This window comes from Lynx canadensis, chromosome X (genome assembly GCF_007474595.2).
Source record: "Lynx canadensis isolate LIC74 chromosome X, mLynCan4.pri.v2, whole genome shotgun sequence".
NCBI classification, from domain to species: Eukaryota; Metazoa; Chordata; class Mammalia; order Carnivora; family Felidae; genus Lynx; species Lynx canadensis.
This window is the reverse complement of record NC_044321.2, coordinates 109816387-109843200: the sequence shown is the minus strand read 5'-3', so window position 1 is coordinate 109843200 and position 26814 is coordinate 109816387. Positions and strand designations below refer to the sequence as shown.

Here is a 26814-nt window from a genome sequence, read left to right as displayed (position 1 = left end):
GTTCTATTTTGAATTTTTTTGAGGAACCTCTGTGTTGTTTGCTACAGTGGCTGCACCGGTTTGCGTTGCCACCAACCGTGTGGGAGGGTCCCTTTGTCTCCACGTCCTCACCGACACCTGTTCCTTCTTGTGGGGTTGGTTTTAGCCACTCTGACAGGTGTGGAGCAACGCTTGCTGCTTAGAGCCTTAGTCTTCTCACGTCATCATGGCTATTTCAGCAGAGGCACTAGGAAGTGGTGTGGCGTCAAACCCCGGCGGCAGCAAAGCCACCTCCGTGCCACTGCTGGTCTAGTTTTCCTTACCCAGCCCGGGACCAGGACTGAATCTTGGCATCATAGTCTGGAAGTTCTACAGAAAACTAGTCACAAGCTGCCCTGCTTTTTGCTTTCTACGTGCAACGCGTGTGACCTCCCATAGCATCACAACCCTCTCGGTTCCGAGTGAAGAGACAAATCTGTGTGACTCTGAACATCTGAAAGTAAACGTGAGACCATGAAGGTTTTTTTTTTTTTTTTTTTCTCCAGCAATTGATCCCTAGGACACCTGGTGTCTAAGAATTTAGCCTATTTATTTGCAGTGACTGCTTTGTGATTTTAGAAAGGACTAATTGTAACGTTGTTTTTTTTTTCTTACATCAGGTTAGTATTTTATTTGGGTATGAATTAGCCAGACATGTAAATGAGGTGTGGGTAGAGGCAAAAATCAGTCGGATTTTAAATGATGTGACTGTCTTTTAAAAAGCCACGTAGTTTGTTGGGGCGCCTGGGTGGCGCAGTCGGTTAAGCGTCCGACTTCAGCCAGGTCACGATCTCGCGGTCCGTTAGTTCGAGCCCCGCGTCGGGCTCTGGGCTGACGGCTCAGAGCCTGGAGCCTGTTTCCGATTCTGTGTCTCCCTCTCTCTCTGCCCCTCCCCCGTTCATGCTCTGTCTCTCTCTGTCCCAAAAATAAAATAAACGTTGAAAAAAAATTTTTTTTAAAAAATAAAAAGCCACGTAGTTTGTATCAGAGACTCAATAAGGAAAAAACCATCTCTGAGAATACTGACAAATCCTTACAAGGGACATATTTATAAGCCTTTTCCTGTTACCCAAGCCATGGCTTTGCTCAAATGAATTAAGAGCACTTCTCAGCATCACACTGAAAAGTTTACTTTCCAAAAAAAAAAAAAAATAGTAAGATTCACATCGGGAAAGTCGTATTCAGAAAATCAGCTAACTCCTACCTCTTCTCCAAGCCTCAGAATTCCCAAATAATTCATACCAGAAAAATAGATTCCCTTCTTAAAAGAGGCAGTGGCTTCTAAATCGACCAGATTTGGCCGCTCGGGGCTTCAGGAAGAGCCCACAGTTATCATGAATGGAGGAGGAAAACAAGAGACCTCTGGAACATATTACTCCGATTTTGCCCTTGTCAGGTTTCTTTTGCAGAAAGCAGTTAAGAATTTCAAGTATCTTGTGAATATTACCAAGACCCCTAGTACCTTTATCTTGTAACATGGAGTGTCAAGTTTATTATTAGAGACTTGAAGGCATCCCCGAAGCCACTTCTGGTTCACACATTCAGGGTTAAGTACACTACTTGAGATTCACGTAAGCTACGCAGTCCGAAGGAACATTAAGCTTAGACGTTGCCAGGTGATCGTGGAGCACTACTGTGCTTAAAACCCACCCCTATATCGTTCTTTTCTTTTGCTACCAGGACATGTTGTTGCCTCACCATCAACTCCATCGCCTTGGTCCGACTACTTAGTGAACTGGCGACTGCGTATATGCTTCATGCTTTTTCATGTGTTTGCCGACACCATCTCGCAAATGACTTACCATTTTACAGCTATTTGTGACTTTTGCTTCCAGGGTGTTCAAATAAAATGAGCGTATTTGTTATCGGCCAAATTAATGAGCAGGGGAAAAGAAGTCAGAAAGAAAATGGTCCCCTTCTTATGGCCTTGGAGCTGGTCTGTGTTGTGGTTCCGCGTTCCAACCATTGTGTATGGAAGATAAACGTGACCTGTCGTTCAGGAAACCGGTAAATATAGTGTTAAATGCTTCCGGCTTACCTTTAAAGGAAACACTATTATGGCTTGCAACTTTTCTAGACTTGTTTCTTTGGCTCTTGTTGTTAAGTTACTTTTATTTTTAAATGTTGCTAATTTGTATTTATTTATTTTGAGAGGGCCAGCGAGCACGAGTGGGGGAGGGGCAGAGAGAGGGAGGGAGAGAATCCCAAGCAGGTTCCAGTGTCAGCACAGAGCCCGAGGAAGGCCTTGATCCTGTGAGCCACAAGATCATGACCTGAGGCGAAATCAAGAGTCCAAAGCTCAACCGACTGGGCTCCCCAGGCGCCCCAGTAAATTTCTTGAGCTCTTTTACTGATTTATCCCTGGTGAAAATCCTGAGATTTAAGAAATCCCAGACAGGGGCACCTGGGTGGCGCAGTCGGTTAAGCGTCCAACTTCAGCCAGGTCACGATCTCGCGGTCCGTGAGTCCGAGCCCCGCGTCGGGCTCTGGGCTGACGGCTCGGAGCCTGGAGCCTGTTTCCGATTCTGTGTCTCCCTCTCTCTCTGCCCCTCCCCTGTTCATGCTCTGTCTCTCTCTGTCCCAAAAATAAATAAACGTTGAAAAAAAAATTAAAAAAAAAAAAAAAAAAGAAATCCCAGACATTAAAAAAAAAAAAGAAAGAAAGAAAGAAATCCCAGACATCAACTACAAAATTCTCAGCTTTGGCTTGAAACAGAACTTTTTTTTTTTTTGGTCTCAAGAGGGTAATGATTACACTTACAGACGGTATAATGAAAAAGCACCAAGGCAGTTTATTTTAATGCTTCTAATTCACGAGAGTAACTTCTTAATACTACATCAGAAGTCAATTCACCAATACTGAATCTGGAAAGCACAATGAAGAAAGACTCCAATTTTTATTGGGACTCCACAACTGAACACAGTACTAGCCACCATGAATGTCGAACAAAAAGCCGAAGTATGCATGACAAAAGTAAACCTTGAACTCCAGGGGATCCATAAACCTCCAAAAAGTGTATACACAAAAAGCCGTGTAGTGTGTGCATACGTTTTTCTGGGGAAAGGTCTCATAACTCTAATCAGCTTCTAAAGGGGCCCCAACAGTACACAGATTTCTAACGTCCTCCGTATTTCCAATGAATGGAAGCTGGGGGCCTCAGGAAGTTCATTTTTGCACATCTACGAGTCAATTTCCCGGGGAAGAGGGTGAAAAAGGAAAACAATTATCAAAGTAACTTGCAAGGACAGGGCAAGGAAAAACTCCAGAGTGTTTTATAAGTTTAGTAACATGTTCTGGTTTAGGGAGGGGAAGTGGGGACGTAAGTTCTAGCGTAAGCGGGGAAGCAAGACGACTCCTACGGGCTTTTTCAAATCCTCACAAAAACCACACTTTAGTAAGAATTCAGCAATAGCGAGAATTTCAAATGCAATGTAACGCCGAGTCCTCTTATCAGTTTCCGCATATTAACAACTTATTTTTATTTTTGAGTATCACAAACTTCAATCAGAATAGTTTAAAAAACATTACTGTGCATGCAATTAACAAATCAGACAAAGGACAAAGTACCCAGCTTACTTGCATTGTATTATGAAGTTTTAACTCAACGGCCAATGAACACAGATTTAAAATCATTGAGTACAGGTACGATGAAAACGTCACTGCATTACTCTGATGGCATCCTACCACGAGGCACGTGTGCATGTAACACTACTAGCAACTGCCCTGGAGCACAGGCAGAAAGGAGCCAGGGGAAGCTCCCTACAAAGCAAGTGTAAAGGATTAAATGTCGTCTTCGACGTCGTCGTCGCTACTGAGGACAAAGCTGCTGCCTGTGGACAGGGGCCCCTCCTCCTTTGCGTTCCCCGAGCCCCTCACCGTCCCTCTCTCGTCAGAATCGTCGAACAGCTTCTCGTTGGAATCTTCATCTTCAAAGAGTTTCCCGTTGGAATCTTCCTCTTCGAACATCTTTTCATCCACGTCTTCGTCTTCCTTTACCTCTACGCCCTCCTCGTCTTCTTTGTCGTCTGAATCTTCAAACATCTTCTCGTCGGCGTCTTCGAGGCCCTTTTCGTCGGCATATTCCTCGTCCTCTTTTTCGTCGGACTCGTCGTCAAAGACCTTCTCATAGGTGTCTTCCCCTTCTTCCTTTTCATCGGACTCTTCGTCAAACTCTCTCTCAGAGACTTCCTCGTCGAACACTCTTTCAGAGCTGCTATCTCCAAATTCCGATTTGTCAGAGTCATTGTCTTCGAACTCCCTGTCGAGAATGTTTTCACCAAATTCCTTGTCGGAGCCATCCTCTTCGAAATCCTTCTCGAGGCCATTCTCTTCAAATTCTTTTTCGGAGCCATCTTCAAACTGCTTTTCAGAGCAGTCTTCTTCGGATTCCCTTTCGGAGTCGTCTTCTTCAGACTCCTTTTGGAGGCTCTCCTCCTCCTCACCCTCCTTGCTGGGGCCATCTTGATCGGACTCCTTTTCAAGGCCATTCTCTTCGTAATCATTTTTGAGCCTCTTCTTTTTGGATTCCCGTTCGGGGCCATTCTCTTTAGACTCTGTCTTGGGACTACCCTCTTCAAACTCCTTTTCAGGACTGCCTTCTCCAGACTCTCTTTCGGGGTAGTCTTCCTCACGCTCTCTCTTGGGACAGCCTTCCTCAGACCCTGTTTTGAGGCAGCTTTCTTCAGATTCTTTCTGGGGGCAGCCTTCGGCCTCTTTTTCGGGGCCACTTTCTTGGGCACCTTTCTCAGAAGCATCTCCTTCAAATTCTCCCCCGTCTTCGGTTTTTTCAAACTTCTTTTCATCTAGAGGCTCTTCAAATGCCATTTCAGTGGTGGCCTCTTGCGCATTCATCTTAGACGTGCTAGGGTGCTCTGAAAAATGCCTTACTCTGGAAGGCCCTGCCCTTTCCGAAGCACAGATGGAATTTGAACGCCGAAGGCCTCGGTTGGCCTCGGGAGCATTGAGGAAAGCCTCCCATCCTCTCAGCCTTTCCTCCCTTTCTCTTGTGGTCTCTTCCACCTGTGGAGAAATGGGAACTGCCATCAAAATAAGTTTTAGGCAAAAAGAAGTGACGATCTCTCTGCATGCTTCTGATAGTGACGCAGGTACCTGATTTTATAAGGCGTCTCTTCTTAGGAAATGAGAGCATTCCTCTATCTCTGGTTTGCAAAACTTTAACATCTTGATTAACTAGAGTTGATTTTAACATCGCTTGAATAAATGCCCAACACCACAGTACTCCAGAGATGTCTCATCAACGAAACCGGTAATATTTGAACTCTGCCTGTACTTTACTTATCACTATTCTGAGCACGCCTCCAAATTTTAGGCTTCTAAACTGAAAGACTAAAACGTTTTTCTTTCGAGGCTCTGAATGCAAAGTATTATTTGGAAGAAGTACTGTTACATTAAACAGATTAAACGGAACCCAAAGGACCACCAGCCCAGTATTTGTTGGTAAGGAAACAACTGCTGTGCCCTTGACAGTTACGGAATTTACCTGATAATCTGTAGTCCCATCCCACGCTTGCGCAGTGATTTGACGGCCGCCAAACCACCTTCCATCGAGAGTCTGAATACAATAATCAGCTTCCTCTGGATCTCTGAAGGACACGGAGGCCACACCATCTGGGTGTCTCTAGAAAGACAAGAGAAGGAATGAGACGATTAAAAATAAAACGCACACGTTTGACAAGACAGGCGCGTAGTGGTGGTGTTCTGATAACCCGAGCTTAAACGTTTTCTGTACGAAGCCTTTCTTCCTTTGGACCCCAGCCAGTGACCTGAAGCTAGCGGCTGCTTTAGCTTAATCTTGTCTATCAAGAACCGAGCAGGATGTCCTTGGAAATGTTTCTACTGACAACCCTGTCTAAAGAGAGGCAAGATGGCAGAGCTGTTAACGAGTGTAGACTCTCAAGTCAAATAGTCCCAGTGGGGCTCTGCCACTTAGCAGCTGAGTGACCTTGAGCAAGGTGCTCGATCTAGCACCTATCACCCATCTACCTCAAAGGATCATGAGGGATTAGGCGAGGGAACGTGTAACGTAACTCGTGTGCAATCGATAAATGGTGACTCTTTTCATTATCCTGTGTCGCTCCTGGACGTAAGAAACGGGTAACAAGGGGAACACACCGAAAAATATTTTGCTGGATTGCTCTTCGAATATGGAGGAGAATAATTCACAAAGAGGCGGAAATGCGGGCAAACAGGAAACCACCAGGTCTCACACATCTTTCTCGTGCTTTCTTTCATCTGACAGTATCTGACCATCCAGTGAAGCCCTGCCTTGCAATCCAAGCTCATCTAATTATTGCTAACAGATGACCACCACTAGATGGCAGCCACGAGTCTAAGATTTGGGGCCCGCTGACCTCTGGGAGTAACTTACTAAACCGAAAGGACTTACATCAAAGAGAAGGAGCTTCCTAATTTGTCCGAACTTTGCGCACTCCACTCGAAGGTCTTCTCTGATCTCGTTCAGCACCAGTGGATCGTCCTGCAAGAAACACACGCGATTAAAACGGGCTTGCCCCCTTCTGTAAGTACACATCCTGAGAATCGAATTTCTCCCTCTGACCAGCCAACAAACAAACAAACAAAAAGAGGTTTTGCGTGAAATTAGCTATTCTTGTCTAAGGTCTACAAAATTCTAACAAGTCAAATGCCACCTCAGGCCGGCCCAGTTTTAAGACGGCTGGACCAATGCCTCTACTTTACTGACCAAGGGAAATCAGGATTCTAGTAAAAACATACAAAAACTGGTTCAAAATATTTAATACATTTAGGCGGGATTCCACTGTTGGGGGTAGGGGCGGGGTGGGGGGGGAGTAGCATCCTTTTCTTTATTTCCGTAGCAAAGTCTCGGGCCTTTCCTATGAGGATATCAAATTTGAGCCAAAATCTTCCTGTATCTCCCTTTTCATTTATACCAGCTTGAAAAATGAATATATCCTCACCGCTGTGTAGTATCCTGAAGCTTAAAGGGAACAGTTCCCTCCCGTAGGAAAACTCTTTAACAGAGCTGAAAATGGAAATTTTCAAAAGACACGCTTGGCAGGCAATGGGCTGGAGACTAAAAAATCAGACTGATGCACTGAAACCTTCTGCACGACTCTCCTAACTTTTTCCCAGGGTGGGGTTTTGTTTTCCCAGGAAGAAATAAACCATATTTCCAATCTAAACCTACACTGGCCAAGACGGTGGCCACTAATCACATGTGGCTACCGAGCACTTAAAATGTGGCTAGTTCAAACTGAGGTGTGTTCCAAGTCTGAAATGAACACCAGATTTTGAAGATTTGCCACTAAAGGGGGAAGAAAAAACCGCACAACGTAACCCATTGATATTTTACATAACATGTTGAAATTAAAAATATTTTGGATATATTGGGTTAAATAAATTCGTCATTAAAATTAATTTCCCCTATCTCATGTTATATCTTTTTTTTAACATTTATTTATTTTTGAGAGACAGAGAGACACAGAGCGTGAGCAGGGGAGGGGCAGAGAGAGAGGGAGACACAGAATCTGAAGCAGGCTCCGAGCTGTCAGCACAGAGCCCGATGCGGGGCTCGAACTCACAAACTGCGAGTTCATGACCTGAGCTGAAGTCGGGACGCTCAACCGACTGAGCCACCCAAGCGCCCCTCATGTTATATCTTAACTGTAGCTACCAGAAAAATTTAAATCACACATGTGGCTCACATTCTATTTCTATTGGACAGCGCTGGTATACATAATGAGAAACTTACATCTGCATCGAGATTTTGACTCGTCATCTCCTAGTATTCAAATTTGCCAGGCATTTACTTATTTACTTATTTATTTTTTGAGAGAGAGAGTGAGCAAGCGTGTGTGAGCAGGGGAGGGGCAGAGAGAGGAGAGAGACAGAGAATCCCAAGCAGGATCCACACTGTCAGCACGGAGCCTGATGTGGGGCTCGAACTCACGAACCGTGAGGTTATGACGTAGGCTGAAATCAAGAGTCAGACACTTAACCAACGGAGCCGCCCAGGTGCCTCTATCTATCTATCTATCTATCTATCTATCTATCTATCTATCTATCTATTTTTCCATAATGTCTACAACCAACGTGGGGCCTCAAACCCACCACACGGAGCTCAAGAGTCACACGCTCTTCTGACTGAGCCAGCCAGGTGCCTCCAGACATGCATTTTTAAATAAGGCTTTGGAAAAAACAAACCAATAAATAAATAAATAAGGCTTTGAATAAAATACTGGAGACCCTCTGAAGTTACGTTAAATATCTTAGTCTTCACATTGTTCACCCTGATACCAAAGAGTATTTTTTTTTTTTTAATTTTTTTTTTTTTTCAACGTTTATTTATTTTTGGGACAGAGAGAGACAGAGCATGAACGGGGGAGGGGCAGAGAGAGAGGGAGACACAGAATCGGAAACAGGCTCCAGGCTCTGAGCCATCAGCCCAGAGCCTGACGCGGGGCTCGAACTCACGGACTGCGAGATCGTGACCTGGCTGAAGTCGGATGCTTAACCGACTGCGCCACCCAGGCGCCCCCAAAGAGTATTTTTTAGGTAGAGTGTTTCGAAGAGCGTGCACGTGTACACGTGTGGTTTTTAAACATTCGCCATTATCACTGCAAGCCTGAAGCAGTTCTGCTCTATTTCAAGCTTCTCCAGAATTCTACTCAGAAGAGACATCGAACGTTACGTATTGCCCGCATGTGTCTCCCGAATGATCTCAAAAGATACGCAGACCCCACAGGTGCACAGTGAACCCCGTCACATCGCTATCGGCTGGGCTGGAGCTCAACAGACCATTCCGGGGTCCTCTCGGAGGGGGCTACACTGAAAGGGCCATTCTGTTTAAATGCACAGAAGGGCTTTGGTTGCAAGTGGATCATTTGTAAACCTGGAATTTTACGTTATGAACGTTTTCTTTTCTTCTTCTGTAGCTTGTTATCTTTCCGTTTGCTTACCTTTTTACCTGTCACCTTTGTCTACCTTATGTGTAACTGGTTACCATGAATTTCAGAACCCAGGCAGGGAATGAAGAAAAGCTCTTTCACAAACGAGCCCACGGGTCTACACAAGGAGACGACGAGAACAGGAGGCGGGACGCGGCACGAGGCGGCCCGGTTGGCGAGGCCATGTTTATTTGCGGTTCTTAGAATGGTACACGGGCGTTAGGTATTGCAAAGTCCTCCTGACAGCCACGGAACAATTCTGTCCGAGTTGCGTCTGGAAGAACAAACCTTCCCTACGTCAACACCAGGAGCTGTACTTCCTTAACCTGACGTTTCTTGAAGGATCAGACTTTCAGTACCAAAGCGAGGCAGGTGCTCATTTCCGGGCGTGAAATGACGCCCCACCCAGGGCAGCCCGCACTTGCCGGACGGCGCTCAGAATCTACAAGCAGCGCCCGGAAATCTTTCCGTGGTTATATTTTTAATGATTTCCCGTAAGCAGGGAGCTGCCAGCTGCAGCCGCAGTGTGGGCGTCCCCTGGGAGACAGCTAAGGGAGCCCTAGGCTAACCACGGGGAAAATCCGAACACTGCGGGGGACTCTTGGCTCCGTCTTCCTACCTTGCCGACCGCGTGGACGCGGAGGGCGCGGCACGAGACAGACGGGGCGAGGGGAGCTCTGGGTTCCCTTGGGGACAAACAGCACAACCAGCGTCTCCGTCCGTGAGAATACCGCCTCCTACCTCAAAATCCATTGGATGGAACATATTCTTGATGATGACAACTCGTTCGTGGCGCATTCGGGACGGGCCAGCTGTTCTCTCGGGTCTCCAGTCCAGCTGCCTGGTGCAACAAAGCAGTAACAAGAAACTCAATTTTGTTTCGTACGAGAAACTCAATTTTGTTTCATACTTGTGGGAGAGAGGACGAGGACTTGTTACAGTAATCCTCTACGGAGTATTTAAGGACGTTAAAGATGTGATTCCACAACAGTCAGTCCTATTCAGAGAACTCTCTAAAGTAAAAATAACGGGTGGGTCAAAGACGGACCCAGTGTCTTGAAATCCCCAGGACGTATCTTTTTTTCAGAACTGCTGTCTGGTCACAAACATTCCATTGAGACTCCTGTAAAAGTGCTGGCTATTTAGCATTTATAACTATCCAGTATTTACGACTACGCTCTGAGGGCAAGAAACGTGTTCAAATCGTATTGGTTTTTAGCCGTTTTATGATTGCGAAGAACAAAATGCATTGAAATATGTGAACATAAAATCTGTTACAACCTTAAATTTTATTGACAGTTTTTAGAAAACTGGTAGGTATTTAGTCCACCCGTTCCCGTAAAAACGATAGGACATCACAACTAAATGCTTTCTTGATCCTTTTACCGCTGGTGTGAGCGTAGTGTTAGAAGTGTTATCGGAACTCACTCTGAGAAAACAAAGCACTTATCCTTTTGGCTAACTTCTTAAAACTAGCAGATTTCAAAAAGCATATTACCCAGCCAACTGGAGTGGTAGCAATTTGGTGACATCACGTATACACCACGGACAACCACACAGTAAATATAATGATAAAAGCTATTGTTTCCTCGGGGGCCAGGGTGGCTCAGTCAGTTGAGCGTCCGACTTTGGCTCAGGTCATGATCTCACGGTTCGTGAGTTCGAGCCCTGTGTCGGGCTCTGTGCTGACAGCTCAGAGCCTGGAGCCTGCTTCGGATTCTGTGTCTCCCTCTCTCTCTGCCCCTCCTCTGCTCTGTGTGTCTCTCTCAAAAATAAACATTAAAAAAAATTTTTTTAAAAAGCCATCGTTTCTAATTTCCAACGCCTATCGACGAGCCCATAGCCTACACATACCGCGTTACCTCCTAGTGTAGCTGATGTCCATTCGCACCAAAAGTGAACTACTGGCTCTGATATAGCAACCTCAACTGCTTTATTTAATCCGATGTTCAACTTCTTCCAAAGAGTCTCACTCAAGCCCACGTCATATTACGGATAAACACACCAGAAGATAAAAACACGGCCAGATCATCCTACCGCACAGATCACCGAAGCCCTCTGACAATCTAATTAAGCAATAATTCAGAGGCGTATGTGATGGCAGAAAACTAGGCGGCTCTACCAAAAACGTGCTCTCGGATATTTACAAGAAATCTTTCAAAAAGGAAAAGAAAACCACAAACTTTTGCTGCAGAGACAGCTTTTTCTTGTAGTCTTTGCACTTCTTCTTCTTCTTCGAGGCATCATATTCCCCCTTCAGCTGAAACGTTGCCACTTCGACATGCAGCTTGTAGCCTCGAATTTCATCTTCATCCAAAAGTTTTAATGCGAGATCCACGGACTCCCTCTTTATAAAGGTAAAATGAGACAGTCAGGAATTTGCACCCTCACCCGAAACTTCTAAGGTACCTTCCAGTTTTAAAATGCTAAAACAGTCCTCCTTAAAAGGCTAGATGCCTCAAGAACTGGGAAGAGCACAGCCAGCCGTTACTTTTTTTGTTCCCCAGTTAAAATGGAGGTCTGTGAGAGACAGTGTGAAGGTGATTATCTGACAGCTCGGACACTGAATACGTTTGCGGGTTCTGGGCAAAGGGGGCGGCCGGCGGCCCTACACAGAGTCCAAGATCTGAGGACCCGAGGAGGACACGAAAAGTAACTGAACTCGGCTGCACAATCAAATGCGGATCCCAGAACAGGGATTTTTTTGGAGCTTAATTTACTGGTTGGTCAACCTTGCGCTGTTACGGATCCTAAAACTGGGTATACAAAGTTACTCAAAACCTCGCTTTTCTCTTTAAAAAAAAAAATGAGAAATCCAATCCAACTGGGGTGCCTGGGTGGTTCGCTCAGTTAAGCTTATGACTGTTGGTTTCGGCTCAGGTCACGATCTTGCGGTTTCGTGATTTTGAACCCCACGTCAGGCTCCGCGCTGCCAGCGCAGAGAGAGGGATTTTCTCTCCCCCTTTCTCTCTGCCCCTCCCCCACTCGTGCTGGCTCTGTCTCTCTCGAAGTAAAGAAATAAACAAAAAAAATTTTTTTTAAGAAAATCCAATCAAACTCTAAGAATCTGTTTACAGGTTTTTAATAACCCTTGAAGAACTCGTAAAACCCTCAGCTCTCCTTGTATTTGAAAATTAATAACTGCCTATAACGGTCATACTCACGTATGACCCCGTCACGTTCAAGAACCAGACCCAAAACCTATCTTCCGGAGAGCTGTCAGCTTAACCCTCCCCCTCCCCCCTGTCTGATTTCACTGAAATGTTGCACACTCACAACACACGTGTGGTGTTGATACTGTTGTTGGGTCACTACGATTTTTCTGCGTTAATTATTTTTCCCCTTCCATGACATGGGTACCGGTCATCAATGTGCCCACCGCTTCTGTACCCTGCAGTCATGCAGAACGCGTGCCCCTAAGGTGAGAGGCGTTCCAGAAACAATGACTACCTTTGACGCGGGGCTTTCCCTGTGCAATTTATGCTACCACGGACACATCAAGTTCTGCAAGTTTCTATCAATACCGCCCTCTCTTCGCTCCCATCGAAAATGCATTTCAAAGCAGTAAGCGGACCCCGCCATCTCCTTTAGGGTCTAATTCAGGGCTCAGAAGACTTCTGCAAAGGGCCAGCTGGTCGATATTTTAGGCTTTGTGGGCCACGTGCTGTGTGCCTCAACCACTCAACTCTGCCGCTGGAGCCCGAAGGCAGCCACAGACAAATGAGGAAACGAATGAATGAATGTGGCCACGTCCCAGTAAGACTTTATTTACAGAAACAGGCAGTGGGGCTGGAGTCTGCCAAACCTTGGTCCAATTCATTCCAGGGGGCAAATAAAATGTTACTGGCTTTCTTTTCTTTGTGGAGTTTTAAAATGTGTTCTGAGCAGACTTTATGCCTATACTCCTAGAGAGATCTCTGCAGTGAGAATCCTTTCAAGACAAAAGTAGCACTTCAGTCACAGGACTTACGTAACACCTTGACCTGGTAACGTACTTTCCTAAAAGAACAATAACCTCGCCGACGCGATACACACAGGCGCAATCTGAAATTTCAGTTTTCTTTCGCATCCTGTTTTGAATAGTTCTCAGGCCTGGTTCCTGAGTTACACATGGAACGACGAGAAACTTGACCACATAACTAACCTTCAAATAACAGCAAAGACCATCTCCTTTAAGATTTCCTTGGTTATCTTTGTAAAGCTTGACCTTAAATTCTTCTGTTTGAGGATCTCTCATAATAATGCCAAACTTGGACATGAGCTGTATAAATTCATCCACTGTAATGTCTGGAGGCAAACCTGTAACATGAGGGGAAAAAAATTACAAAGGCATGTACAATGACAGTGAGGGCTATGTAAGCATTCCACCAACTAGAAATCTACAACTCAAAAAAAAAAAAAATCTACAACTCAGATGAACATAATTTCCATTTTTTTTTTTTTTTTTTAGAAAGAGAGAGCGAAAGCGAGAGTGGGCCAGGGAGAGGGGCACAGGGGGAAAGAGAGAGAGAATCTCAAGCAGGCTCCATAGTCAGCAGTGCCCGACGCGGGGCTCCCATCCCATGACCCTGGGGATCATGACCTGAGCTGAAACCAAGAGTCAGACGCTTCACTGACTGAGCCACCCGGACGCCCCACAATTTTGATTTTCTAAATGCACGTAAAAAATCTCCCAGCTACAGAATTGAGGAAATTTCATGTTTTCATGTATTCAAATATACATTAAAATCACGGTTTGCTTAAGCCTTGTATTGCTGAAGGGGCAAACTGTCGTAAGTTACGTAAAGCAGACCCAAAGCATGCAAAGTTACACACAACTTAATTTTTCTCAGCTCTGTAACTAACGAAAGCCAAATTCCTCACAAACGCAAGCAGTCGAACAAAAAAGTGACACAATGATAAAAAAACCAACAGATTTTAGAAAAGCAGAAAACTAAAGAGCACTTTGTGAAAAAAAAAAATCTCAAAACCAGGTATTTTCTTTGCTAACTTTGTTTGAGGGTATACGTACCAGACACATATACATTTGTATTTCTGTCTTCTTCAACATGAAACCATCCTAAAAATGAAAAAAAAAAAAAAAAGAACACATGCAAGAAAAGGTAAGAGTCACACTATGAAACCAGGCAGTTTCTTGAAACTTCCAGGACTCTTTTCTTATCCTTAGCACAAGAGAGACTGACTCAAATCACTGTCCAGCTTTCAAAGTACTGGATCTTTTGACACACAGTTTCAGAACCCTGTCTGAAAAAGTATGGCTCGTTATCTCGGTTCTTTATGCTTCTCATACTGCCTTCAAAAGACACTCATCCTCGAGCTGACTTTAGGCTGGGGCATGTGTAAGTTGCTTCTGACGCCAATCTACTGTGTTAGACATGGCCAAGCTGAGACAAAATTGCCTTGAGTTCAATTTAACTCAAAACGTGTAACAAAATTACCTTACAAGCAAAACCTTTGATAATCCCCTAGCAATAGCTCTAGTTTGCAGAGGAGGAAACTGAGGCACAGAACTGCAACAGCCTACCCAATGCCCACGAGTTAGTGCGAGAGCCAATATATGAACCCAAATAATCGTATCATTAGAAAGCCCTCATCTTATGCCTCCTTCAAGCTATTATTCTCCCAACAGTAACTATATATGCACATAACTAACATCAAAAATTTTCACATTCCTGTTCTGCAAGTTAAATCCACTTGCCTGATTCGGCCTTTCTCTTTTCTCCCCTCTTTTTGGGATCACTGGGTTCAGGGGTTTTTCTTTGAGGAGGTTCTTCTGCAGTCCTGGCAGTGGCTTCTTGTGCATTTGCAGTGGAGCTAGACGCCCCATCGTTAGAAAAGCCATAGTTGGCCTGATACGTAGCAATGAAATCTTCAGTGATCTAAACAAAAAATTCAGCACACACACATACAGAAATTCAAAAATGTTTTCTTCCCAGAAAAAGTTTAACATTGTGTTAAATGGCAACATGGTTATACAACTGGACCCAGAAGTGTTTCTGCAGATAAAGGCTGTAGTGATTACAGTGTAAATACAAGAAGAGTCACCTTACACAGAAAAGGTGCCTAAAATGATTAAAAAAACAAACAAAAAAAGACACAGGCACTTGGGTTATCAACACGAAACTCTTGAGACGCTACTGGCATTTTAAGTGATGTTGGCCCGGTTTCTAGTTGTTTCATTTATAAATCACTACCTCTCTACGGTCTACTTGCCGAAGGCTAAAGTACATACAACAAAGGAAGGACCAGATAACAATAAAACAGAACAAAAACCAACCGTCAACTAAGAATCTAACAACGGAACCCGGTTTTCTTTTGCTACAGAGATACACAGAAGTGTACGCACACCAAATATCTGAGTATCTGCGCGCAGAGAGGACGCAGGATGGGACTGATTCGCTACACAGAGAATAAAGCTAACAATTTTAAAACCAAATGCTTATTTTAACTCTTTCACTAATGAAATCACACGATCATTTAGTGCCAGAACAAATTAAGAACAAATTCAGCTCACATCTACCCTCCTGGCTTTTAGGGGGGTGGTGGTGGGGGAGGGGGGGAAGCACAGGCGCACAACGAAAGAAATGAGAGTTCTATCTTCATTCTGATCAATGTTATGCACATTTAAAACTCCAAGTTTGAAGAGGTATGGGCTTCCATAACATAGAGAGACAGAGTCACAAATGAATCCATGATCAGACTATTGTGAAAAGTACTCAGAAACCAAATCTGCACTGGCGTTGGCACCGCAATACAAGCAAAATGAGAAATTCAACAAGGTTGAGGGAATGGAATATATATACACAAATACAAAATGGAAAATAAAAAAGTTGAAATAAGTAATTTTAAGAATAACAGTCAAATTACACACGGTTGATATTACCAGCCTGCAAGCTGATTCGTGTGCTTCTGGTATCTTTTTCCACCCCTAGGAGACTTTGATTAACAGGATACTTTGACCGAAAAGTTTACAGAACAAAGTTAACACCAGTTACTGTTACTTCCAAGCTGGGATAAGATACTTAATTTCCAAGCACTCTACACAAATCGACACAGATCTCGGTAACTATTCTTTGCCCCTCTAGTCCCATTCCGGTGGCTATTCAGTTCAAACACACACGCCTAGGGACACAATTCAATAGGAAGGAGAGTTACAAAGTTGACTCCAAAAAGAGATACAAATGGCCACTTCCCCACCCCCCCCCACCCAAAACCAAGAAGCTGCATTTTGCACACAGTACATCAGCTGAACAAACATCTGAATTTCCTAGGGTAAGTGAGGTTGCCTATGTTAGATTAACAACTACTAAATTTGCTCTTGGTGTGTTTCCTCTTTGCAATAAAAAGCAGTCGCCGATGCAATAACCAACTGTGACCTTCACAGACAAAATTCATAAGGCATAGAAGAGCCTTAAGAATTAAATTGCATTTAAGGCATCTCGTACCGATTTACGTTTCTCTACACACCGGTTCTGCAACAGACACAACAAAAAGAAACGTTGCGACCCGTGGCGGGGGGGGGGGGGCGGGGGCGCTAACTCGGGACCTCAGCAAAGAAAACGGAAAAGGGACGCCCCGCGAGGGCTGGCCAGGAGGGCCCGCTCTGCAGTGGCGCCCGCGCCACGCTCCTACCTTGGGGAACCAAGCCTTCTTGTCCAGGTCCCACTCGTACGGGGTGTCAGCCGGCTGCTGCCCGAAAGAATCGGGCTGTCCGTCGGGTTCCTTCTGGGTGTCAGCGTCCTTGGCATCGCCGTACAGTTCTTGCATTCGCAACTGCTCGTCAAACTCGTCGTTCCCATCCAAGTTGTTGCCGCTCATGTTGCCGACTTAGGAAAGGGACGATCCCGGTGAGCGTGGAGGCCCAGATGCCGCCGGAGGCTACAGAGAAAGGCAGGGTCGGCCGCGCTCGGCCCGCGCCCGCCGCCCCCCGGCACGCCTCCCCGCGGCGCCCCAGCAGCCCCCGGGAGATCGGGGCCGCCCGGCGCCCGCACCGCCCCCCTCGCCTCCCGCCCGCTGCGCGCGCCGCTTGCTGGCCGCCCGGCCGGGCCGCCGCCCACCTGGCTCGCTCCGCGGGGCCTCGGCGCCGCGGCTCGACCCCGGCTGTGGCAGGAGCGCGCACGCGCACGCGCGCCGCCGCCGCCTTCGCCGCCGACCCGGTCCGAGGCGCTCGCGGCCCCCGCGGCTCGCGCGGCACGGTCTGGAGCTGGCTGGCCGACTGGGGCCCGCTCAGGCTGACGCAGTCGCCATTGTTGGCGCGTCGCGACGTCGCGGGTCGCGCCGACACGCCTCCGGTGGCGTCAGAAACCGCCGACGCGGACGGGAGGGCGGGCGAGCGGGCAGGCGGCTCAGGGGCCCCGGAGGCGGGGCGTCAGGCGCGCAGCCGTCCCGCCCCGCTGCCCACCCGGGCCTCCCGGGCTGGCGGCGCGGGGACTGCGGGGGGCCGCGGGGGGCCGCGGCGCCTCGGGACCTCGGGCTCCGCGGGGGCCGCGGCGGGCGGTAGCAGGAGGCGTGGGAACGTCCCCCCTCGGCGGGCGCCATCTTGGGAGAGTGGATGGGGCGGGCGGGGCGGCTCTGCGTTGCTGCCAAGAAGACGGGCCTCCTTCCCCTCTTCCGCGTGGGAAACGTGGCTTTGGCTCGTTTCTTTATGATTTCCCCGGGATCGACGCCGGCTCTGGTTCATCTTCGTAGCCTAAGCTATCCTAGCACGGGGTGTGGTGTCTAGTGCGTATTGAATGAGTGAGCGAATGAATGAATGAACGAACGAACGAACGTACGAACGTACGATGGATGGGGACCAACCTTCTTTTCCCAGCCTCAGGCCCCTCCTTTAATCTCTCCGGTACCTTCCCAGGCTGGAGGTCGACTCTATGGAAAGGGAAGGCGGGGAGTAGATCCCTGCCCCTTGTCCACCGGGGTTCAGAGATGCTCAGCTCCAAACCTTAAACAGCCAAGTGTAAGCACCAACTTTACTGGCCCACTAACTTCGTTGTTTTGTTTTGTTTTGTTTTGTTGCCTGTTAGAAAAGCACAGAATGTTTTTTCCTCCGTACAGCTTTTTCGCAGAAATGACATATTTACCGTAGAAAATAAAGAGCACGCTCTCTCTCTCTCCCTCTCTCTCTCTCTCTCTCTCTCTCTCTCTCTCTGTCTCTCTATTCTTATTGGGCAGATACTTGTTGAGCCACCAGGTACCAGGGACTGCTAGGCTCTGGCGAGCCAGCAGTCAACAAGACAGGCTCAAATCGAGAGAGACACCCTTGTTTATGTAGATGATTCTTATCGGTATTTGTTGCACGAAAAGCAACCGTTTAAAACTTTTTATTAATTCCTTTAAGAACAACAGCAATAAACTCATTATGTGTACACATAAAATTTTATAAACCAGACCTGAGGGTGGGGAAAAGCTTACCAGAAGAAATTATTTCTGCTCTTCCAGTGACCTTTTGATTCTAAATATAGCAGTTGCGCATGGGCTCTAGAAAATCCTAACTCCCCAAATACCAGCTGTGAGGACATGGTTTCAACCATAAACGGTGATTTTTAAACAGTAGCTTGGGTTAGGGTGGGTTGTTCTTTTGTTTTGTTTTGTTTTCCAGTTACATTTCTTTTTCATGAAGTTCTCGTGCTGTTGGGGACCATCGGAGAACTGGAGTCGCTTGTGTTTTTATGATATAGACAACATGAGTTTTATTAGGCTCACTTATTTAAGCGTTGCTAAGTATTTCTTCCTAGATCCCAAAATAGTGTACAGCTGTTTTCAGCAATGTGTTATTGGGGTCCGATTTCATTCCTGAGTTCACAGCATAGGTGATAATATGCTACACAGCCCTGCTACCGCACGTGACCCTCTGGATGCCTGCTGTATCCATGGGCCCCTCTGAACAGGTGGCCAAAATGGTCCCTTAGGCCTGGGTCCGCTGTGACCCAGCCAGCATGGCCCCCAGGCTGCCCGGTGACCTGGCAGGGGAGCCCTGCATTCTAGACCGAATTTGGCCGTATGAGCCAATAACAACCTCTCCCAGGGACAGGAACGAGTCCGGAACGGGCAGGGACACGGTCAGAGTAACACGGAGGGCGGGAGGCCCACACAGGGAAGGTAATGGCACAGGGGCCTCCTGTGAAGTTCCCCAGGAGCGGGAGGAGAAGCTGAGGCAGTGACACAGGCTCACCGGGTGACCGCGATAGTGGAGCAGTGGTGTTGGGAGGCACGCACCCTTGTACCTACAGTGGCCTTCTGTTCGACCACGAGACCTGACCGTTGTCTTGTTTCGTTTTAACCACGCTGTTGTCTCTATGAGGCCTGGTTCCTGGTTCTTAGTTCCCTGTGTGCCCGTAGAATTGACTCCCTGGTAACTGAGGGAATCTGTAAGCATCTCTGTGTTTGTGACCCGTCTTTTTCAAGTTTTTTTTGGCAAGTCATAGAAACACTCAAGGTAACAAGCAAAAAATACCGATCTATGATGAGGAGGAGGATAGCTCCTGAAGTTCCAGGATGGGAATGTAGCGGGGTCTCACGAGGGAACCAGGAAGAAGCTGCTGGACCCAGGAAGCTGAGCCAGTTCTCAGGACCCAGACAGCCAGCTTGTCTCTGAACGCCTTCTTCATCTTTTTAGGGGCGATCTGTGCTACGCTCTTGGCCTAATAGGTCATGGCCTTCTTGGTGGATAAGAGTACATTAATTTGTAAAAGCAGACTTCTCAGCCGGAGAAATCTCCTACCTGGCTCAGGAACTCTGGAAAATTACTGGCCTGTACCCAACTATATCCATATTTTTTAATGGCCTCTTCAAGCTCGCTCTCTTCAGGAGTTTTCCTGTCCCTGCTTCCTGTAATCTCAACATACAGTGGAAATAAAAGGAACTCCTTTTGATAAAAAGAGAGATGGATCCCTGACCTGCGATGGTTGACGCTGCAGAAATCCTTCTAACCCAAATTTGCTGCCTTCGGTGGGTATGCCCGTGTTCAATGTTTTCTGGCACTTTCAACGTCAACGACAAAGACTTACCATTGCACATTTCGGTCATACCTACGTTTGTGACTTTGTTTTCCTGCTTTGTAGCGTATTATCATGGTTGTTTATTCGAAGTCTCGGGTCAGGGCACACCCTGAGCAAAATTGGGAAGTATACAGAATTTGTTTTTCATGTACCCCAAGCTTTTCCCCATTTGGGACCCTCTCCAGAGAAACGAAGTCTTCCATAGTAACATTCCTGGAACCACAATAGGCAGTGTGAAAGAAATTGTGGCTATTGGGACCTACTTAAAAGGTTAGCTCTGATAAGGATCATCTGTTAGAAACAGAGAGAGAGAGAGGGAGAGAGAGAGGGAGAGAGAGAGGGAGAGAGAGAGGGAGAGAGAGAGGGAGGCCACCCCCTCCAAAAAAAAAAAAAAAAATCAAAACAAAGCCATGGGTTTTAATCTCAATTCCCCAACTCTGGATGGGGGGCGATGCCCTATCAAACCATTTAGGGAATTATTTTATATCAGATCCCTGAGTCACCCCTGAATTACTAAGAGTGAGGAAAATGAACGTTCTTTGAGTTCTAGTTTCACCAACGGCTAAACAGCTTTCTTGGCTTTTGTTATCTGGTACTTTTATCAGTTATTTCTAAAATGCCATGCTTGGAAGAGTAAAGACGTAGTTTTTACTCAAGAGTGAGGAAATCGTAAAACATCTGGGAGTTTTGTGACATGCAAATAACTTAAATTTTCTGATTAAAATGGGTTCTCGGTTATATTCCTCCAGAACTATTGTTTTTTTCTTATTTGTATTTTGTTTTTTAAGTTTATTTGAGAGGGAGAGAGAGAGAATCCCAAGTAGGGTCCACACTGCCAGCGCAGAGCCCGACATGGGGCTTGCACTCACAGACTGCGAGATCATGACCTGAGCCGAAATCAAGAGGCGGATGCTTAATCCACTGAGCCACCCACGTGCCCCTGTCAGAACTATTGTTTTTAAAATATAAACTTACACAGAGTCATTTAAAACTTTATTTGATATTTATTTCCCACCACTTATTACAATGTCCAACTTAACACTAACACAATATTGGCACCCCCCCCCCCAAGTAAAACAATGTTACACACATGTAAAGTTTAGTGTTGATAACGCGTTCCCTTTTTGGAGCCACATCATCAGCAAAAGTTCACAACTACACGAGCCATTTACAGAAAGCTCAAAACTACCAAAAGCACACTCCACAATCAAGGCTTTGGAGATACGGATTTAACTAAAGCGCCAAACATATCCTTTAATTTGCCCCAAGAAAACATTTTCTAAAACCACAAATCTAAATCTGACACATCTATTGACAACAGTTTGTTTGAAATAACAATTCTTAAGCTTAAAGCGTTAGCAAGTAGGAGCACAGGACAGAAATTCAGAACCTTCTATCTGATTTCCAAGGGCAGGGGTTAATCAGGCCAGGCTCTTACAGGACTCAGGCACCCATCGGGTTTAAAGAAGTCAAGCAGGAAGATGATCTGGGAACAACTGCACGCCCAGATGTGAAGGATTTCGCGTGGTACTTCTCCAATTTTTAGAAAGAGGGCACTGCTTACCAGAGAGAAATGAATTTCCTTAAAGGAAGAATTTCAGACACTGGCTGGTCCACGGGGTTTTCGACAGGGGTCCTCCTCTGGGGCCTTCCGATGACAATAAGCGTGGCCACTTATCCTGCCCGTGAGTACGGCGAGTTCTTCACAATATTTGTCAAAGACGTGTGCTCCATTATCGATCAATGCTGGTTGTAAGTGGAACTAATAAGTCAGTAAGTGTTGACCCAGTCAGACAAACACCCGGCCCCAGATCCTTACTCGGTACGTTATAGTCACTGACCCCAAAACATTTTCACTGGAATCGCAGAGTTTTAGTTACGATGGGACAGAGATTAACGGGAAAGAGCAGTCAAAAACACCTGCGAAGCTTTATTTTTTAAGGACTTTGTTTTGCAAGAAAACTGCAGACGTTTTATTTCTATCTGATCCCCTTTTCATACACAAAGCAGAATCTCTAGATTTGCACCACATACTGAACACAGACACAGTGTTATGCAAATCACAGGAGTATACGAGAAATGAGAAGCGTAGATGTGACGGGAACACGTTGGATTTTCCAGTGTCATCCCGTTTATTTCACCTTCTCTCCCATCCGAGGTCCCGTAGGACCTGCCGACATACAAACGTGTCTTTTGACACCTAGTGGGGCTTCATTTTATTTAGAAAGCCCGGTAACATTAACGTTTGTACGTTGAAAAAAAAATACCATGGTTTGTCCTTTCCTTTATAAGGATCTCTCACTCCTAGGATTTCAGCACAATGCACAAACAACAAAAATCCTGACACCATCCACCTACTCACAGCTCAGAGTCGGATACTCATGCTGGGAGGAAAAATACCATTTTTAATTGAAAAGCTAGACTCTGTCATCTTCCTTCTTCGCACTACACCCAGTGAACAAGGTCACGCTAATTTCAGACACCTGCGTGCTTGTAGCGCCGGGGACCCTTCCCATCACTGCCAGGTTGTTAAGAGGGGTCTCGGCAGGAGGAGGGTCGGGCAGCCCTGCCTTGCAACAGAATAACTGAGCTTTGAAATGCCGCTGGAAGGTTTTGCTCAGCCAGTACAGAGCGAAGGGGTTTACACAGGAATTGCTGAAAGCCAGAACCCGAGAGAAAATGGTGACAATGAAATGAATGGCAGAGGGGTCCACATAGGTTTGATAAGTGAATGAGTGGTAGAGATACAAGAGGTGATTCGGCAACCAGCAGAGAGCAAACAGGGCCACCAGCACCAAAACAGTTTTGGCAATTCTCTTCCGGGACTCAATCTGTAGGGGGGAAGAAAAACGACCACAGGGGGGAAAAAAATCATTTAGCTGGCAGAGATTTTAACGAGCCACGCTCTAGATTTACATAGACATGAACAGTTAACAGGCTGGCATCCCTTTGAGCATGCGTTTGTGAAATAACGCGTTGGTTGGGATCTGTGGGAAGGCAGCCCGTGCCTATAGAATCCAGCCAGTTAATTGGCATGGTAACCCATGATCTTGATCTCATTAGCTCTAATTCAGAGACTCCCAGCCCCAGTTTTGAGATACTCTAGGTGGTCTCCGATTATCTCAAGGAGTGTCGTGGAATTCTTGAAATTTTAATTTAATTAAAACCAGAGAGATGCTATACGAAACTGCTTGCGCTGCCTCAGCAGAGGCTGGCTAGGTTAGGGTGTTCTTCCGGGGTTTATGAAAGTTGCCAGAAATTATCTGTAATCTGTAGGAATTCTGACCCCACAGTCAAAGGAATGAAAACCAATGTGTCATCCTACCTATACCTGTGAAAAGTATGCTGCCTACCCCTGTTAATGAAGGAAATGAACCAGGTTAAGTCCCTGTGGTCACAGAGTCAAGAGAACTGTTCACACGGGCACCAAATATGCAACTTCAGCCTCATGAGCACCCCTGTTGAACCAACTGAATGGACTGGTCAAGAATAGCCTCCCCCCCCCCCAGGAAAAATAGAAATCCTGTTGGTGTGTTTTTAATCAAATGGAACAATGTTTTGGCAACATTCTTTTTATTCTGTTCATCTTTAGGGAAGGAGGGCACACCGGCTCTTGCAATGGTCTTAATCAAACTTCTGCGAGTCACTGTGTTCTCTTGCCACTGGCACTTACCTCGTCCCTTGAGCCCTCGGCTTGCTCATCTGAATAAGCCGGTTGGTTTGCAAGTGGTTTGCATCGAATAATATCAGGGCTCCTTGCCAGTTCTATCATCCTGTGTTTTTGTCATTCTGTTACACTTTCTAAAGCAAAAGATACTTCACTTCATAGTCTCACCTTGTGTGCTGTTCATCACTACTCGATGGTGTAAATAATTTTGACAGCTCCCAAACTTCACCTGTCCCCTGTCTAACAATAGCAATCCCACCACTTATCGACTGCTTACGATGCACCGGGAACTATGCTAAGTATTTCGTATACTTCACCCAGCCCCCTTCTTCATTTCACAGGCAAGGAAACCGAGGCTCAGAGAGGTTAAGTCACTTGCCCAAGACTGCACAGCTAGTACGTGATCGAGCCAGAATGACAGACAGACTGTCTGACAGACTCCAGAGTCTGTGACCATAGCAAAATTACTATCCCGCTATCGTAGTTATTGCTCACAGGCGCAAAAGTAGGAATTTCATTTCTAAATTCATGCATGAGTCCTGATTAATACATACCTGCTTGCGGGCATGGCTTTGTTCCTCGGTAGGTATGTTCAGGGTGCTTTTGTAAAGGGTCCTAGCAATCAGAGAATAATAGACAGAGATGATTGAGAGTGGGATAATGTAGAACACCAAGAAGCACAACAGAGAATGTATCTCTTGCATGAGCTTCTCGGAAACAGGATAGGAGGTACACGCTTCAAGTGACATATTTTTGTTGGGATCTTGAAAAGTATACACGTTTGAAAATATAGCCTCTGGTAGAGCAATGATCATGGACACAATCCAGACGCAGCCAGCTTTGGCACAGGTCTTCAGAATGGCATTGGAGGGCTGTCGCTCTAGGGGCTTCACAACTGCCTTGTATCTGGAAACAAATAACCATAGGCAAAGGTCAAAATACATATCAAAACTACAGAGTCTTAGGGCTAAAAGTGACCTCCGTGGCCATCCAGCTCTGCCTCCTATACACACGTATATAACCAGGTCAACATTAAGCAACCGAATGAGTTATGATTTCAATAACTAATACACAATACATCCCAGGATTTTATGTTTCTGCCGATCATCTTTTCTCTTATTCACTAAGAGGAACTATTTCAGATTTGCAATTTTATAATTTTGTGTGTAGATCCTCTATTTAGGACAAATATATTTTTTTCAGCATGATTTCTTTGTATGATTGAGAGTAACTCATTACCTGTGTATCACCTTATGGGTTCTAAAAGATTTCCTTGTTGTATAAGTGACTGAGGTTAAACCTAATTCTCCTTCCTTCGTGAGTGAGCAGTCATCAACCTTCCTAGGAAAGAATTCCATGAGTTTGTGCGGTAAAGAGAAGAGGGTTAATTTCTCCCCTGTTCATACGTGCTAATTTGTTGCCCGAGCCGATCTGTAGGTAAATTTAGAGCAAGGCAAGGGTGAAATTGGACACCCCGTGCCCATGCAAAGATGTCTTTATGCTGACAAATTCGCCTTAAAATCTACAGGCTTTAAGTAAATCTGCACTTGAATAGGATATAAAAACAGTCAAAGCAAAAATCCATAAAAGACACAGGGAAAGCTTTTCCTCTTCTCTGATTCCAGAATCTGAACATTTGGAGCCTCAAAAATTTTTTCATGCTTTCACAGTTATTCTACAATAGGAACACAGAAAAACACAGTACTTAGACTGAAAATATCCTAACGGAGCCGGAATACCCTGACTGCCGGAGGTTCTCACACGCTCTATCCACAGAGCTCTAAAAGTCAACCGGATTAATTTATTTCTCCGGAAACAAGAATGTCATTGAATGCCTATAGAGAAAACAAATACAATTAGGTGGTGACATTACATTAAGTTACCAGGCAGCCGAAAACCTCACCGTTTTTCTGCCATTGGTTAATTTGATGAATTTCAAGTAAATTAGATGCATGTGTATGTGGTCAATTTCACACCTATGCTGATGTTTTAATGTTGACCATATTGTACCACTAGGCTGCACTAATGTATAAAGCATGAATTGTTTTTCTTTTCCACCTGGAACAATTTGCCTTACTTAATAAATAAACTGAATGGGGGGGGGGTGGAAACACACACGGTTCAGTATTGTTTCAAACAAACAATTACACTCCAAAGAGAATAAATTATTCCCAAAGCATACAATTCCAGCCTTTCCTCCGATGCTAACCCAGGAATTCTAACCTTCTCACACCAACTTTTATTTTAATTGCCCCCCCCACTCCCCGGTTTTCCAATCTTACATCTACGTTACAGACTGTAAGAAAAGCAGAACAGTAGCCGATGAATGCTGAGTACAAGCTTTCCTTTCTTTCTTCTTCTTTTTTTTTTTTTTTTTTTTTTTTGGTTAATTTCACATCCTAGCAAATAAAACTGAGAAAAGAAACCCACCTGTCAGCGCTGAGAATTGTTAACGTGAACACTGATACACCGACAGAAGTGAGCCGGATGAAAGAAAGCACCTTACAGCCAATTCTTCCGAACAGCCATCCTTCTGCAAGGTAGTGTGTTGCATCCACCGGCACACAAGTTAGCAGAAGTAAAAGATCTCCAAAAGCCAGGCTGGTGATGAAAATATTTGGAACTGTTTGCATGGATTTAGTCTTGAAAAAGACTTTGATGAGAATAGCATTTCCAAGGATGCCCACTGAAATGATCACAGCATAAGTGATGTAGATAGCACACAAAGCTTCTATTCCTGGAGAGTTGTCTCCGGTCCGTCCTTTATTTGTGGTATCATTAGGAACGACAGAGCTTGATGAGTCTGTGTCATTTGTGACTGGAATTAAAGTCTGATTAGGTGACTGAAGCTGTCTTTGAGACATTTCTTCTGAGGGCTCTGCCTTTGATATTTCTTCTGCTCAGTTTAAATGTGGCTGATTGTCACGTCTAATGCCTACGTCTAGTAACGAGATGGTGGAACAGAGCAGAATGGCAAGCAAATTCAAGACACCCGGATACTCCTTTCCTTCAGTTGTTCTGTGTCTCCCAGCATGCTTGGCTAAATGCTTACCGATCTGGCATTGAAGGGTGGGAGGTGGAGGAGTTTTATTGGCGTTTCCGTGACAGAGGGAGGGGGGTTGGGGAAATGCTCTGCAGTTGCTTGTTCTTCCCTGTTGGGGAATCTTATGAATAATTAGATATTATAAA

At 45.5% G+C, this 26814-nt stretch overlaps 2 protein-coding genes across 3 annotated transcripts; both read right to left on the bottom strand.

The window, feature by feature from the left end:
- Nucleotides 1–2787: 2787 nt before the first annotated feature.
- On the bottom strand, nt 2788–17098 carry HTATSF1 (HIV-1 Tat specific factor 1). 2 transcript variants are annotated; one of them, XM_030305491.1, is made up of 10 exons: nt 17022–17098; nt 16597–16842; nt 14663–14843; nt 13976–14023; nt 13109–13263; nt 11148–11311; nt 9706–9805; nt 6426–6515; nt 5520–5657; nt 2788–5038 (listed from the first exon to the last, which is right to left on the bottom strand). In XM_030305491.1, exons 2-10 carry the CDS (start codon nt 16780–16782, stop codon nt 3800–3802), a joined length of 2301 nt encoding a protein of 766 aa, XP_030161351.1. In that variant the 5' UTR covers nt 16783–16842; nt 17022–17098; the 3' UTR covers nt 2788–3799. The 2 variants fall into 2 exon arrangements, with proteins under 2 accessions (XP_030161351.1, XP_030161352.1); XM_030305492.2 differs by lacking the exon at nt 17022–17098 and having other exon boundaries at nt 3438–5038; nt 16597–16888.
- A 5277-nt stretch (nt 17099–22375) lies between these two features.
- On the bottom strand, nt 22376–26489 carry BRS3 (bombesin receptor subtype 3). The gene is made up of 3 exons (XM_030306381.1): nt 26056–26489; nt 24180–24531; nt 22376–22789 (listed from the first exon to the last, which is right to left on the bottom strand). The coding sequence occupies exons 1-3, from the start codon at nt 26487–26489 to the stop codon at nt 22376–22378; spliced, it is 1200 nt and encodes a 399-aa protein (XP_030162241.1).
- Between the last annotated feature and the right edge of the window lie 325 nt (nt 26490–26814).

Excerpts from the sequence above, each read along its gene's own strand:
- BRS3 (XM_030306381.1), bottom strand. The coding sequence starts at position 26,489 with ATGTCTCAAAGACAGCTTCAGTCACCTAATCAGACTTTAATTCCAGTC. Across the intron at positions 24,532-26,055 it reads ACAATTCTCAGCGCTGACAG|ATACAAGGCAGTTGTGAAGC; the intron begins GTGGGTTTCTTT and ends ATTTGTTTCCAG. Across the intron at positions 22,790-24,179 it reads AAAGCCATGCCCGCAAGCAG|ATTGAGTCCCGGAAGAGAAT; the intron begins GTATGTATTAAT and ends TCCCCCCTACAG.
- HTATSF1 (XM_030305491.1), bottom strand. The coding sequence starts at position 16,782 with ATGAGCGGCAACAACTTGGATGGGAACGACGAGTTTGACGAGCAGTTG. Across the intron at positions 6,516-9,705 it reads TCCATCCAATGGATTTTGAG|GACGATCCACTGGTGCTGAA; the intron begins GTAGGAGGCGGT and ends TGTTTCTTGCAG. Across the intron at positions 5,658-6,425 it reads GGAAGCTCCTTCTCTTTGAT|AGACACCCAGATGGTGTGGC; the intron begins GTAAGTCCTTTC and ends TTGTCTTTCTAG.